We start from the raw sequence: 15,562 nt of genomic DNA, 5'->3' as shown, positions 1-15,562 counted from the left end.
GACCTTACCCTTCTGTTACAGTCTGGTAACAGGACATACCTCAGACCTTACCCTTCTGTTACAGTCTGGTAACAGGACATACCTCAGACCTTACCCTTCTGTTATGTTTCAGTCTGGTTACAGGACATACCTCAGACCTTACCCTTCTGTTATGTTTCAGTCTGGTAACAGGACATACCTCAGACCTTACCCTTCTGTTATGTTACAGTCTGGTTACAGGACATACCTCAGACCTTACCCTTCTGTTTCAGTCTGGTAACAGGACATACCTCAGACCTTAACCTTCTGTTTCAGTCTGGTAACAGGACATACCTCAGACCTTACCCTTCTGTTATGTTTCAGTCTGGTTACAGGACATACCTCAGACCTTACCCTTCTGTTACAGTCTGGTTACAGGACATACCTCAGACCTTACCCTTCTGTTATGTTTCAGTCTGGTTACAGGACATACCTCAGACCTTACCCTTCTGTTATGTTACAGTCTGGTAACAGGACATACCTCAGACCTTACCCTTCTGTAATGTTTCAGTCTGGTAACAGGACATACCTCAGACCTTACCCTTCTGTTATGTTACAGTCTGGTAACAGGACATACCTCAGACCTTACCCTTCTGTTTCAGTTTGGTAACAGGACATGCCTCAGACCTTACCCTTCTGTTACAGTCTGGTAACAGGACATACCTCAGACCTTACCCTTCTGTTATGTTACAGTCTGGTTACAGGACATACCTCAGACCTTACCCTTATGTTACAGTCTGGTTACAGGACATACCTCAGACCTTACCCTTCTGTTATGTTACAGTCTGGTAACAGGACATACCTCAGACCTTACCCTTCTGTTTCAGTCTGGTTACAGGACATACCTCAGACCTTACTCTTCTGTTACAGTCTGGTAACAGGACATACCTCAGACCTTACCCTTCTGTTACAGTCTGGTTACAGGACATACCTCAGACCTTACCCTTCTGTTATGTTTCAGTCTGGTTACAGGACATACCTCAGACCTTACCCTTCTGTTTCAGTCTGGTTACAGGACATACCTCAGACCTTACCCTTCTGTTTCAGTCTGGTTACAGGACATACCTCAGACCTTACCCTTCTGTTATGTTTCAGTCTGGTAACAGGACATACCTCAGACCTTACCCGTCTGTTATGTTTCAGTCTGGTAACAGGACATACCTCAGACCTTACCCTTATGTTACAGTCTGGTAACAGGACATACCTCAGACCTTACCCTTCTGTTATGTTACAGTCTGGTTACAGGACATACCTCAGACCTTACCCTTCTGTTATGTTTCAGTCTAGTAACAGGACATACCTCAGACCTTACCCTTCTGTTTCAGTCTGGTAACAGGACATACCTCAGACCTTACCCTTCTGTTATGTTTCAGTCTGGTAACAGGACATACCTCAGACCTTACCCTTCTGTTTCAGTCTGGTAACAGGACATACCTCAGACCTTACCCGTCTGTTATGTTTCAGTCTGGTTACAGGACATACCTCAGACCTTACCCTTCTGTTATGTTTCAGTCTGGTTACAGGACATACCTCAGACCTTACCCTTCTGTTATGTTTCAGTCTGGTAAAAGGACATACCTCAGACCTTACCCTTCTGTTTCAGTCTGGTAACAGGACATACCTCAGACTTTACCCGTCTGTTACAGTCTGGTTACAGGACATACCTCAGACCTTACCCTTCTGTTATGTTACAGTCTGGTAACAGGACATACCTCAGCCCTTACCCTTCTGTTACAGTCTGGTAACAGGACATACCTCAGACCTTACCCTTCTGTTATGTTACAGTCTGGTAACAGGACATACCTCAGACCTTACCCTTCTGTTATGTTTCAGTCTGGTAACAGGACATACCTCAGACCTTACCCTTCTGTTTCAGTCTGGTAACAGGACATACCTCAGACCTTACCTTTCTGTTATTTTACAGTCTGGTTACAGGACATACCTCAGACCTTACCCTTCTGTTATGTTACAGTCTGGTAACAGGACATACCTCAGACCTTACCCTTCTGTTACAGTCTGGTAACAGGACATACCTCAGACCTTACCCTTCTGTTATGTTTCAGTCTGGTTACAGGACATACCTCAGACCTTACCCTTCTGTTATGTTTCAGTCTGGTAACAGGACATACCTCAGACCTTACCCTTCTGTTATGTTACAGTCTGGTTACAGGACATACCTCAGACCTTACCCTTCTGTTTCAGTCTGGTAACAGGACATACCTCAGACCTTAACCTTCTGTTTCAGTCTGGTAACAGGACATACCTCAGACCTTACCCTTCTGTTATGTTTCAGTCTGGTTACAGGACATACCTCAGACCTTACCCTTCTGTTACAGTCTGGTTACAGGACATACCTCAGACCTTACCCTTCTGTTATGTTTCAGTCTGGTTACAGGACATACCTCAGACCTTACCCTTCTGTTATGTTACAGTCTGGTAACAGGACATACCTCAGACCTTACCCTTCTGTAATGTTTCAGTCTGGTAACAGGACATACCTCAGACCTTACCCTTCTGTTATGTTACAGTCTGGTAACAGGACATACCTCAGACCTTACCCTTCTGTTTCAGTCTGGTAACAGGACATACCTCAGACCTTACCCTTCTGTTACAGTCTGGTTACAGGACATACCTCAGACCTTACCCTTCTGTTATGTTTCAGTCTGGTTACAGGACATACCTCAGACCTTACCCTTCTGTTATGTTACAGTCTGGTAACAGGACATACCTCAGACCTTACCCTTCTGTAATGTTTCAGTCTGGTAACAGGACATACCTCAGACCTTACCCTTCTGTTATGTTACAGTCTGGTAACAGGACATACCTCAGACCTTACCCTTCTGTTATGTTACAGTCTGGTTACAGGACATACCTCAGACCTTACCCTTATGTTACAGTCTGGTTACAGGACATACCTCAGACCTTACCCTTCTGTTATGTTACAGTCTGGTAACAGGACATACCTCAGACCTTACCCTTCTGTTTCAGTCTGGTTACAGGACATACCTCAGACCTTACTCTTCTGTTACAGTCTGGTAACAGGACATACCTCAGACCTTACCCTTCTGTTACAGTCTGGTTACAGGACATACCTCAGACCTTACCCTTCTGTTATGTTTCAGTCTGGTTACAGGACATACCTCAGACCTTACCCTTCTGTTTCAGTCTGGTTACAGGACATACCTCAGACCTTACCCTTCTGTTTCAGTCTGGTAACAGCGAGAATGTTCCAGTTGTAGGTGTGTAATTAGTGTAGTGGAGCAGATGGAGGCTGGAGATCTCATCTAACTTAATTTAGTTTGTCGTCTGCACAATAGAGCTCTGTTAACATGGAGAGGAGAAGAGAGAGGGAAGAGGAGAGGAAAAAAGAAAGAAAGGGGAGGAAGGGAAAGGAGGAAGTGTGGGAGTTTGTTTGGTGTTACTGCTGAGCAGGTTTTCCCAGCATGCTCTCTGGTTGTGGAGGTTGTTCCACATGACTGCTATCTCTCTCTCTCTCTCTCTCTCTCTCTCTCTCTCTCTCTCTCTCTCTCTCTCTCTCTCTCTCTCTCTCTCTCTCTCTCTCTCTCTCTCTCTCTCTCTCTCTCTCTCTCTCTCTCTCTCTCTCTCTCTCTCTCTCTCTCTCTCTCTCTCTCTCTCTCCTCTGTCCTCTCTCTCTCCATCTCCCCTCCCTCAACTCTCTCCCCTGCCCTCCCTCAACTCTCTCTCCCCCTGTCCTCCTTCACCCTTTCCTCACTCCATCTCCCCTCCCTCTCCTTCTGCCCTCCCTCAACTCTCTCTCCCCCCTGTCCTCCCTCCCTCCATCTCCCCTCCCTCTCCTTCTGCCCTCCCTCAACTCTCTCTCTCCCCCTGTCCTCCTTCAATCTCCCCTCCCTCTGCCCTCCCCCAACTCTCTCTCCCCCTGTCCTCCTTCAATCTCCCCTCCCTCTCCCTCTGCCCTCCCCCAACTCTCTCTCCCCCTGTCCTCCTTCAATCTCCCCTCCCTCTCCCTCTGCCCTCCCCCAACTCTCTCTCTCCCCCTGGACTGGCTTTGGCCCAACAATTCGAACAATCATGTAATGATTCAAACAGCAGAAGTGTTCATTTAGAACTCACTCAGCTGAACCAATACTGGAGGGAGAGACAGTAGCTGTTATTCTCCTGGTGTGTGGTTTGTGTGTGTGGGAGTCTCTATGTATGTGTGTGTGTGTGTGTGTGTGTGTGTGTGTGTGTGTGTGTGTGTGTGTGTGTGTGTGTGTGTGTGTGTGTGTGTGTGTGTGTGTGTGTGTGTGTGCATGCCTGTGTTTTTTTGTGTGCATGTGTGAGTGTTGCAGTAGAGTATCAGTGTTTATCAGTGTGTAACAGCTGTACCAGGCCATATATGGTGTGTGTCTGAACGACAAACTGGTTCCTCTAAAGCCCTTAGCTTCCTGACTCCTTATAGGGCCATCCTTTCTCCCTAGCCCCACCTACACCGCCCAGGGCTGCTCTGATAGGACCACAGCCTCAGGACCAGCCACTAACCGCACCCCCAAAAACACACGTGTTTCTCAACTGGGATGTTGAAGTGTGGCTTGTTACAGTCTAACCCAGTCAATACAGTACTAACCCAGTCAATACAGTACTAACCCAGTCAATACAGTACTAACCCAGTCAATACAGTACTAACCCAGTCAATACAGTACTAACCCAGTCAATACAGTACTAACCCAGTCAATACAGTACTAACCCAGTCAATACAGTACTAACCCAGTCAATACAGTACTAACCCAGTCAATACAGTACTAACCCAGTCAATACAGTACTAACCCAGTCAATACAGTACTAACCCAGTCAATACAGTACTAACCCAGTCAATACAGTACTAACCCAGTCAATACAGTACTAACCCAGTCAATACAGTACTAACCCAGTCAATACAGTACTAACCCAGTCAATACAGTACTAACCCAGTCAATACAGTACTAACCCAGTCAATACAGTACTAACACTAACCCAGTCAATACAGTACTAACCCAGTCAATACAGTACTAACCCAGTCAATACAGTACTAACCCAGTCAATACAGTACTAACCCAGTCAATACAGTACTAACCCAGTCAATACAGTACTAACCCAGTCAATACAGTACTAACCCAGTCAATACAGTACTAACCCAGTCAATACAGTACTAACCCAGTCAATACAGTACTAACACTAACCCAGTCAATACAGTACTAACACTAACCCAGTCAATACAACACTAACCCAGTCAATACAGTACTAACCCAGTCAATACAGTACTAACCCAGTCAATACAGTACTAACCCAGTCAATACAGTACTAACCCAGTCAATACAGTACTAACCCAGTCAATACAGTACTAACCCAGTCAATACAGCACTAACCCAGTCAATACAGCACTAACCCAGTCAATACAGCACTAACCCAGTCAATACAGCACTAACCCAGTCAATACAGTACTAACCCAGTCAATACAGTACTAACCCAGTCAATACAGTACTAACCCAGTCAATACAGTACTAACCCAGTCAATACAGTACTAACCCAGTCAATACAGTACTAACCCAGTCAATACAGTACTAACCCAGTCAATACAGTACTAACCCAGTCAATACAGTACTAACCCAGTCAATACAGTACTAACCCAGTCAATACAGTACTAACCCAGTCAATACAGCACTAACCCAGTCAATACAGCACTAACCCAGTCAATACAGTACTAACCCAGTCAATACAGTACTAACCCAGTCAATACAGTACTAACCCAGTCAATACAGTACTAACCCAGTCAATACAGTACTAACCCAGTCAATACAGTACTAACCCAGTCAATACAGTACTAACCCAGTCAATACAGTACTAACCCAGTCAATACAGTACTAACCCAGTCAATACAGTACTAACACTAACCCAGTCAATACAGTACTAACCCAGTCAATACAGTACTAACACTAACCCAGTCAATACAGTACTAACACTAACCCAGTCAATACAACACTAACCCAGTCAATACAGTACTAACCCAGTCAATACAGTACTAACCCAGTCAATACAGTACTAACCCAGTCAATACAGTACTAACCCAGTCAATACAGTACTAACCCAGTCAATACAGCACTAACCCAGTCAATACAGCACTAACCCAGTCAATACAGTACTAACCCAGTCAATACAGTACTAACCCAGTCAATACAGTACTAACCCAGTCAATACAGTACTAACCCAGTCAATACAGTACTAACCCAGTCAATACAGTACTAACCCAGTCAATACAGTACTAACCCAGTCAATACAGTACTAACCCAGTCAATACAGTACTAACCCAGTCAATACAGTTCTAACCCAGTCAATACAGTACTAACCCAGTCAATACAGTACTAACACTAACCCAGTCAATACAGTACTAACCCAGTCAATACAGTACTAACACTAACCCAGTCAATACAGTACTAACACTAACCCAGTCAATACAGTACTAACCCAGTCAATACAGTACTAACCCAGTCAATACAGTACTAACCCAGTCAATACAGTACTAACCCAGTCAATACAGTACTAACCCAGTCAATACAGTACTAACCCAGTCAATACAGTACTAACACTAACCCAGTCAATACAGTACTAACACTAACCCAGTCAATACAGCACTAACCCAGTCAATACAGCACTAACCCAGTCAATACAGTACTAACCCAGTCAATACAGTACTAACCCAGTCAATACAGTACTAACCCAGTCAATACAGTACTAACCCAGTCAATACAGCACTAACCCAGTCAATACAGCACTAACCCAGTCAATACAGCACTAACCCAGTCAATACAGTACTAACCCAGTCAATACAGTTCTAACCCAGTCAATACAGTACTAACCCAGTCAATACAGTACTAACACTAACCCAGTCAATACAGTACTAACCCAGTCAATACAGTACTAACACTAACCCAGTCAATACAGTACTAACACTAACCCAGTCAATACAGTACTAACCCAGTCAATACAGTACTAACCCAGTCAATACAGTACTAACCCAATACAGTACTAACCCAGTCAATACAGTACTAACCCAGTCAATACAGTACTAACCCAGTCAATACAGTACTAACCCAGTCAATACAGTACTAACCCAGTCAATACAGCACTAACCCAGTCAATACAGCACTAACCCAGTCAATACAGTACTAACCCAGTCAATACAGTACTAACCCAGTCAATACAGTACTAACCCAGTCAATACAGTACTAACCCAGTCAATACAGTACTAACCCAGTCAATACAGTACTAACCCAGTCAATACAGTACTAACCCAGTCAATACAGTACTAACCCAGTCAATACAGTACTAACCCAGTCAATACAGTACTAACACTAACCCAGTCAATACAGTACTAACCCAGTCAATACAGTACTAACACTAACCCAGTCAATACAGTACTAACCCAGTCAATACAGTACTAACCCAGTCAATACAGTACTAACCCAGTCAATACAGTACTAACCCAGTCAATACAGTACTAACCCAGTCAATACAGTACTAACCCAGTCAATACAGTACTAACCCAGTCAATACAGTTCTAACCCAGTCAATACAGTACTAACCCAGTCAATACAGTACTAACACTAACCCAGTCAATACAGTACTAACCCAGTCAATACAGTACTAACACTAACCCAGTCAATACAGTACTAACACTAACCCAGTCAATACAGTACTAACCCAGTCAATACAGTACTAACCCAGTCAATACAGTACTAACCCAGTCAATACAGTACTAACCCAGTCAATACAGTACTAACCCAGTCAATACAGTACTAACCCAGTCAATACAGTACTAACCCAGCCAATACAGTACTAACACTAACCCAGTCAATACAGTACTAACCCAGTCAATACAGTACTAACCCAGTCAATACAGTACTAACACTAACCCAGTCAATACAGTACTAACCCAGTCAATACAGTACTAACCCAGTCAATACAGTACTAACCCAGTCAATACAGTACTAACCCAGTCAATACAGTACTAACCCAGTCAATACAGTACTAACCCAGTCAATACAGTACTAACCCAGTCAATACAGCACTAACCCAGTCAATACAGTACTAACCCAGTCAATACAGCACTAACCCAGTCAATACAGCACTAACCCAGTCAATACAGTACTAACCCAGTCAATACAGTACTAACCCAGTCAATACAGTACTAACCCAGTCAATACAGTACTAACCCAGTCAATACAGCACTAACCCAGTCAATACAGTACTAACCCAGTCAATACAGTACTAACCCAGTCAATACAGTGGTAATAATAATAATTAATAATTATAATTAATATAATAATTATAACAATTATAATAATTGGTATGTTGAATTTGATGTTCATTTTATGTTCCATCTGACTCTAGACAGCTCTCAGTACATCTGACTCTACACAGTTCTCAGTACAGCTGACTCTAGACAGTTCTCAGTACATCTGACTCTACACAGTTCTCAGTACAGCTGACTCTAGACAGCTCTCAGTACAGCTGACTCTACACAGCTCTCAGTACAGCTGACTCTAGACAGTTCTCAGTACAGCTGACTCTAGACAGTTCTCAGTACAGCTGACTCTACACAGTTCTCAGTACAGCTGACTCTACACAGCTCTCAGTACAGCTGACTCTACACAGCTCTCAGTACAGCTGACTCTACACAGTTCTCAGTACAGCTGACTCTAGACAGCTCTCAGTACAGCTGACTCTACACAGTTCTCAGTACAGCTGACTCTACACAGTTCTCAGTACAGCTGACTCTACACAGTTCTCAGTACAGCTGACTCTACACAGTTCTCAGTACAGCTGACTCTACACAGTTCTCAGTACAGCTGACTCTACACAGTTCTCAGTACAGCTGACTCTACACAGTTCTCAGTACAGCTGACTCTACACAGTTCTCAGTACAGCTGACTCTACACAGTTCTCAGTACAGCTGACTCTACACAGTTCTCAGTACAGCTGACTCTAGACAGTTCTCAGTACAGCTGACTCTACACAGTTCTCAGTACAGCTGACTCTACAAAGTTCTCAGTACATCTGACTCTACACAGTTCTCAGTACAGCTGACTCTACAAAGTTCTCAGTACATCTGACTCTACACAGTTCTCAGTACAGCTGACTCTACACAGTTCTCAGTACAGCTGACTCTACACAGCTCTCAGTACAGCTGACTCTAGACAGTTCTCAGTACATCTGACTCTAGACAGGTCTCAGTACAGCTGACTCTAGACAGCTCTCAGTACATCTGACTCTACACAGCTCTCAGTACAGCTGACTCTACACAGTTCTCAGTACAGCTGACTCTACACAGCTCTCAGTACATCTGACTCTAGACAGTTCTCAGTACAGCTGACTCTACACAGTTCTCAGTACAGCTGACTCTAGACAGTTCTCAGTACAGCTGACTATACACAGTTCTCAGTACAGCTGACTATACACAGTTCTCAGTACAGCTGACTCTACACAGTTCTCAGTACAGCTGACTCTACACAGTTCTCAGTACAGCTGACTCTACACAGTTCTCAGTACAGCTGACTCTAGACAGGTCTCAGTACATCTGACTCTACACAGTTCTCAGTACATCTGACTCTACACAGTTCTCAGTACATCTGACTCTAGACAGTTCTCAGTACAGCTGACTCTAGACAGTTCTCAGTACATCTGACTCTACACAGTTCTCAGTACATCTGACTCTACACAGTTCTCAGTACAGCTGACTCTACACAGTTCTCAGTACAGCTGACTCTAGACAGCTCTCAGTACAGCTGACTCTACACAGTTCTCAGTACAGCTGACTCTAGACAGCTCTCAGTACAGCTGACTACACAGTTCTCAGTACAGCTGACTCTACACAGCTCTCAGTACATCTGACTCTACACAGTTCTCAGTACAGCTGACTCTACACAGTTCTCAGTACAGCTGACTCTACACAGTTCTCAGTACATCTGACTCTAGACAGTTCTCAGTACAGCTGACTCTAGACAGTTCTCAGTACAGCTGACTTCCGTTCCTCACAGAAGAGATAACAAAAAGAAAGACAATATGAATATGAAATAAACACATCCCTCCTCCCCTTCTGACAGATAAAGAAACAGCAGCAGGATGTGATGGGCTTCCTGTCAGCCAATAAGATTGAGTTTGAGGAGTGTGACATCGCTGCCAATGAGGACAACAGGAAGTGGATGAGAGAGAATGTTCCGGAGGAGGCTCGACCCGCTGCAGGGAACCCTCTACCTCCACAGATCTTCAACCAGGACAGATACTGCGGGGTGGGTGCACGATAATGAGCGATAGTGAATTATAATGGATTGGTATCATGTATTGACTTATTCAGCAGGTGTACCAGCACCATTCTGTTTCTAAGTCAGTCTGTAACAGCCCTACTAGAATAGCTTTCATTAGGTTGACCCAGTGTTTCTGTCCAGGTTTAGAGAGTTGAATGTTGGTTCTGCTCAGTCAGTCAGGCATCATGTTGACTAATACAGGTTGTAGTAGAGGGTTGAGGAGGTTATGGTACTAATACAGGTTGTAGTAGAGGGTTGAGGAGGTTATGGTACTAATACAGGTTGTAGTAGAGGGTTGAGGAGGTTATGGTACTAATACAGGTTGTAGTAGAGGGTTGAGGAGGTTATGGTACTAATACAGGTTGTAGTAGAGGGTTGAGGAGGTTATGGTACTAATACAGGTTGTACTAGAGGGTTGAGGAGGTTATGGTACTAATACAGGTTGTAGTAGAGGGTTGAGGAGGTTATGGTACTAATACAGGTTGTAGTAGAGGGTTGAGGAGGTTATGGTACTAATACAGGTTGTACTAGAGGGTTGAGGAGGTTATGGTACTAATACAGGTTGTACTAGAGTATGAGTAACACAAAGACAGAGGAGGTGGGTTTCTCTCCTTCAGAACTACGAGGCTGTAGGGTTTATCAGGGTTTATCGCTCTCTCCTTCAGAACTACGAGGCTATAGGGTTTATCAGGGTTTTATCTCTCTCTCCTTCAGAACTACGAGGCTGTAGGGTTTATCAGGGTTTATCTCTCTCTCCTTCAGAACTACGAGGCTGTAGGGTTTATCAGGGTTTATCTCTCTCTCCTTCAGAACTACGAGGCTGTGGGGTTTATCAGGGTTTATCTCTCTCTCCTTCAGAACTACGAGGCTGTAGGGTTTATCAGGGTTTATCTCTCTGCTTCAGAACTACGAGGCTGTGGGGTTCATCAGGGTTTATCTCTCTCTCCTTCAGAACTACGAGGCTGTAGGGTTTATCAGGGTTTATCTCTCTCTCCTTCAGAACCACGAGGCTGTAGGGTTTATCTCTCTCTCCTTCAGAACTACGAGGCTGTAGGGTTTATCAGGGTTTATCTCTCTCTGCTTCAGAACTACGAGAATGTAGGGTTTATCAGGGTTTATCTCTCTCTCCTTCAGAACCACGAGGCTGTAGGGTTTATCTCTCTCTCCTTCAGAACTACGAGGCTGTAGGGTTTATCAGGGTTTATCTCTCTCTCCTTCAGAACTATGTAGGGTTTATCAGGGTTTTATCTCTCTCTCCTTCAGAGCTACGAGGCTGTAGGGTTTATCAGGGTTTTATCTCTCTCTCCTTCAGAACTACGAGGCTGTAGGGTTTATCAGGGTTTTATCTCTCTCTCCTTCAGAACTACGAGGCTGTGGGGTTTATCAGGGTTTATCTCTCTCTCCTTCAGAACTACGAGGCTGTAGGGTTTATCAGGGTTTATCTCTCTCCTTCATAACTACGAGGCTGTAGGGTTTATCAGGTTTTATCTCTCTCTCCTTCAGAACTACGAGGCTGTAGGGTTTATCTCTCTTTCCTTCAGAACTACGAGGCTGTAGGGTTTATCAGGGTTTATCTCTCTCTCCTTCAGAACTACGAGGCTGTAGGATTTATCAGGGTTTTATCTCTCTCTCCTTCAGAACTACGAGGCTGTAGGGTTTATCAGGGTTTTATCTCTCTCTCCTTCAGAACTACGAGGCGTTCTTTGAGGCCAGAGAAGACAATGTTGTCTACGCTTTCCTGGGTCTCACCGCTCCTCCTGGATCTAAGGTACCCTAACCCTTAATACAAACACATCCCTAACCCCTACACCTTAATACGTAGTCCCTAACCCCTACACCTTAATACGTAGTCCCTAACCCCTACACCTTAATACGTAGTCCCTAACCCCTACACCTTAATACGTAATCCCTAATCCCTACACATTAATACGTAGTCCCTAACCCCTACACCTTAATATGTAGTCCCTACCCCCTACACCTTAATACGTAGTCCCTAATCCCTACACCTTAATACGTAGTCCCTAACCCCTACACCTCAATACGTAGTCCCTAACCCCTACACCTTAATACGTAGTCCCTAACCCCTACACCTTAATACGTAGTCCCTAACCCCTACACCTTAATACGTAGTCCCCAACCCCTACACCTTAACCTGTCTAGGATGAGAGTGGCGCTAGCGGCACTCCCCCCCCACCCCCACTGAAAAACCAGTGCCGCGAAATTCAAAAAAAATATTTTTTTTAAATATTTAACTTTCACACATTAAAGTCCAATACAGCTAATGAAAGACACAGATCTTGTGAATCCAGTCAACATGTCCGATTTTTTAAATGTTTTACAGGGAAGACACAATATGTAAAGATGTACATCTATTACCTAAAAACACATTAGCATAATCCACCATCTTTTATTTGTCCACCAACACCAGTAGCTATCACCAATTCGGCTAAACTAAGATATTTATAGCCCCTAACCAATAAAAAAACTCATCAGATGACAGTCTGATAACATATTTATGGTATGGGATAGGTTTTGTTAGAAAAAAGTGCATATTTCAGGTAGATGGCATAGGTTACAACTGCACCCACCGTCACAAATGGAATAGAAAAACTACTTAGAGCAACGTGTTTACCTACTTACTAATCATCAAACATTTCGTAAAAATACACAGCATACACGAATCGAAAGACACAGATCCTGTGAATACAGACAATATTTCAGATTTTCTAAGTGTCTTACAGCGAAAACACAATAAATCGTTATATTAGCATAGCACATAGCACATAGCAGCCCAGCATTGATTCTAGCCAAAGTGAGCGATAAAAGTAAACATCGCCAAAATATATTAATTTTTTCACTAACCTTCTCAGAATTCTTCAGATGACACTCCTGTAACATCATATTACACAATCCATATAGAGTTTGATCGAAAATGTTTATATTTAGCCACCAAAATCATGGTTAGACAATGTGGAATGTAGCTCAGCTGGTCAGAAAAAGTCTGTGCGCCACTTAGACAGTGATCTACTCTTATACATAAATACTCATAAACGTGACTAAAAAATATAGGGTGGACAGGGATTGATAGACAATTTAATTCTTAATACAATCGCGGAATTACATTTTTTAAATTATCCTTACTTTTCAATACAGCTTGCGCCAAGCGAAGCTACGTCAAAAAACATGGCGTCCGAAGCCACTAAAACTTTTCGACAGAAACACGATTTATCATAATAAAAATGTCCTACTTTGAGCTGTTCTTCCATCGGTATCTTGGGCAAAGGATCCTTTCTTGGGTCCAATCGTATTTTGGTGGAAAGCTGTCCTCTTGCCATGTGGAAATGCCAACTGCGTTCGGGATGAACTGGAAGCGTGCCCAGCAATTCACAGCCTTTCAGAAATAAATGTCCCAAAATCGCACTAAACGGATATAAATTGCTATAAAACGCTTTAAATTAACTACCTTATGATGTTTTTAACTCCCATAACGAGTAGAAACATGACCCGAGTAATATTACTCCCTCCACTAATGCTTGGAACAGGTGCGGGTCGGTGCCCTCTATGCGCATGACGCAGCTCCAAAAGACTGACTAGCCTCAGGGTTTTTTAATTTATAGTGCCTGTGTTAATTTATAGTGCAGTCAGAGCCAGGACCTGTAGGGCTCTCAGTACCAGGACCTGTAGGGCTCTCAGTACCAGGACCTGTAGGGCTCTCAGTACCAGAACCTCTAGGGCTCTCAGTACCAGGACCTGTAGGACTCTCAGTACCAGGACTTGTAGGGCTCTCAGTACCAGGATGTGTAGGGCTCTCAGTACCAGGACCTGTAGGGCTCTCAGTACCAGGACCTGTAGGGCTCTCAGTAACAGGACCTGTAGGGCTCTCAGAGCAAAAACGTGTAGGGCTCTCAGAGCAAAAACGTGTAGGGCTCTCAGAGCCAGGGTAGGTAGGGCTCTCAGAGCCAGGACCTGTAGGGCTCTCAGTAACAGGACCTGTAGGACTCTCAGTACCAGGACTTGTAGGGCTCTCAGTACCAGGATGTGTAGGGCTCTCAGTACCAGGACCTGTAGGGCTCTCAGTACCAGGACCTGTAGGGCTCTCAGTAACAGGACCTGTAGGGCTCTCAGAGCAAAAACGTGTAGGGCTCTCAGAGCCAGGATAGGTAGGGCTCTCAGAGCCAGGATAGGTAGGGCTCTCAGAGCCAGGACATGTTGGGCTCTCAGTGCCAGGACTTGTAGAGCTCTCAGAGCCAGGACCTGTTGCCTTATGATTAACGACTCATGGTGTAATCACAACAACATACAGGAACTCAAGTCCTTTTGTTTACCTGACATAGAATTCCTTACAATCAAATGCCGACCTCATTATCTTCCAAGAGAATTCTCTTTGATTATAGTCACAGCCGTGTATATCCCCCCCAAGCAGATATCTCGTCAGCCCTGAAAGAACTTCACTGGACTCTGTAAACTGGAAACCATACATCCTGAGGTTGCATTTATTGTGGCTGGGGATTTTAACAAAACTAACCTAAGATCAATACTCTCTAAATTCTATCAGCATATCGAATCCGCGACACGAGCTGGCAGAAATCTGGATCATTGCTACTCAAACTTCTGTGATGCATACAAAGCCCTCCCGCACCCTGCCTTCAGCAAATCTGACCATGAATCCATTTTATTACTCCCAGGCTATAGACAGAAACTAAAACAGGAAACGCCCGTGCTCAGGTCAATACAATGCTTGTCTGACCAATCGGATTCCACCCTTCAAGATTGCTTCGATCACGTGCACTGGGATATGTTCCGGATAGCCTCAGACAACAACAATAATGTATACTCTGACTTGGTGAGCGAGTTTATTAGCAAGTGCATCAGAGATGTCGTACCCGCTGTGACTATTAAAACCCTAACCAGAATCTGTGGATTAATGGCGGCATTCGCGCAAAACTGAAAGCGCAAACCACAGCTTTTAGTCATTGCAAGGCGACTGGAAACATGACCGAATACAAACAGTGCAGCTATTCCCCCCACAAGGCAATCAAACAGGCAAAGCGTCAGTATAGAGACAAGAAGAGTCGCAATTCAACGGCAAACACGAGACGTATGTGGCAGGGTCTACAGTGAATCACGGATAAATAACTTCTTTGCTCGCTTTGAGGACAATACAGTGCCACTGACACGGCCTGCTACCAAAACCTGTGGGCTCTCCTTCTCCGTGGCCAACGTGAGTAAAACATTTAAACGTGTTA

The 15,562-nt window shown here is 44.1% G+C and overlaps 1 protein-coding gene across 1 annotated transcript in view; it reads left to right on the top strand.

The window, feature by feature from the left end:
• sh3bgrl (SH3 domain binding glutamate-rich protein like) overlaps positions 1-15,562 on the top strand; it is a 62,430-nt gene that overhangs the window by 32,885 nt on the left and 13,983 nt on the right. The window contains exons 2-3 of the mRNA XM_071411975.1: positions 10,116-10,301; positions 12,004-12,084. Coding sequence (XP_071268076.1) covers positions 10,116-10,301; positions 12,004-12,084 — 267 coding nt within the window. The remainder of the gene's footprint in view (positions 1-10,115; positions 10,302-12,003; positions 12,085-15,562) is intronic.

Source organism: Salvelinus alpinus, chromosome 7 (assembly GCF_045679555.1).
Source record: "Salvelinus alpinus chromosome 7, SLU_Salpinus.1, whole genome shotgun sequence".
NCBI classification, from domain to species: Eukaryota; Metazoa; Chordata; class Actinopteri; order Salmoniformes; family Salmonidae; genus Salvelinus; species Salvelinus alpinus.
The sequence above is the reverse complement of the archived record's forward strand: the minus strand, read 5'-3'. Positions and strand labels throughout refer to the sequence as shown.